At 43.7% G+C, this 974-nt stretch overlaps 1 protein-coding gene across 1 annotated transcript in view; it reads right to left on the reverse strand.

Annotated features, from left to right (window-relative positions):
- Window positions 1-448: 448 nt before the first annotated feature.
- The window catches only part of LOC106535911 (MKL/myocardin-like protein 2), a gene marked incomplete at its 3' end in the record, with an annotated part of 30,547 nt that continues 30,021 nt past the window's right edge, over window positions 449-974 (reverse strand). The window contains 2 exon segments of the mRNA XM_014033059.1: window positions 449-583; window positions 680-829. Of these exon segments, the coding sequence (XP_013888513.1) occupies window positions 449-583; window positions 680-829 (285 nt within the window).

Here is a 974-nt window from a genome sequence, read left to right on the forward strand (position 1 = left end):
AATTTTTTCAAATTCAAAAAAACTTTCAAGGATTTCAAGGACCCGTGGGAACCCTGTTAAAACATTTTTAAAACTACAAAGACTAATATTTGCATGTCCCAGATTAAAGCAAAGAACAAATGAAAAGTTAGTTCCACCTTTAGTGGAATAGCAGAACCGTGCCCACCACTGAAGCAGAGCGTCGTCTGCAGCAAAGTTGCTACAGTTTTATTAATCGTCAGAAAGAAACTCTGAAAAGTCACAAAGACACAACGTGATTTATTCTATGTGATGCAAACTCTCACTGCACTGCTGTCATGTTGTCACATTGTGGTATACTTGTTCAGACTCAAGTCATTGCGTTTCTGGATTCACCAGCCTGGACCTCTTTACCCCCCTTACAGCACGTGGTCTTCATGTTGCAGGTAATCTGTGTGTGCAGAGTTACGCTCGAGCGTGTGAGACTCACCTGTGACACAGTGTTAATGTGCATGTTGCGGGTCTGTTTGACAGCCTCCTCGTAGCGGGGGGGCTCTCTTGTCTTTGGTGGCTGAGGAACCAGGGAGTTGGGCTGGAGGATGAAGGCAGGCTGTGGGGAGGGCGACTGAGAGGATGAGAGGAAAAGAAAAGAGCATGCAGAATGAAGAACTCGTGTTTATTAACAATCAAAGAACCAAGTTAGTAAATCAATCACTGACACCTTATTGAGGGGTCCGTTGGAGATGTGGTGGTTCGGTGAAGCCTGTGGAGAAACTCTGTTCTCTGGGGAGCTCCTCAGAAAACACTGGGGATGCATCTCAGTCCTTGGTTGGTTTCCTAAACCAGTAGTGTTGTTACACATAGTCAGAGTCTGTGAACGCACGAAGCAGAGTTTTCTATCAGCCTGGGAGGAGGCTTCAGTTTCACAACAATGAAAGGCAGTAAAGACAGGACAAAAATAATACAAGCAAAGTCACATGGTAAAATTTCTTAAATTGCACATATATATATATATA

This window comes from Austrofundulus limnaeus, unplaced genomic scaffold, assembly GCF_001266775.1.
Source record: "Austrofundulus limnaeus strain Quisiro unplaced genomic scaffold, Austrofundulus_limnaeus-1.0 Scaffold1613, whole genome shotgun sequence".
In the NCBI taxonomy this organism is placed as follows: Eukaryota; Metazoa; Chordata; class Actinopteri; order Cyprinodontiformes; family Rivulidae; genus Austrofundulus; species Austrofundulus limnaeus.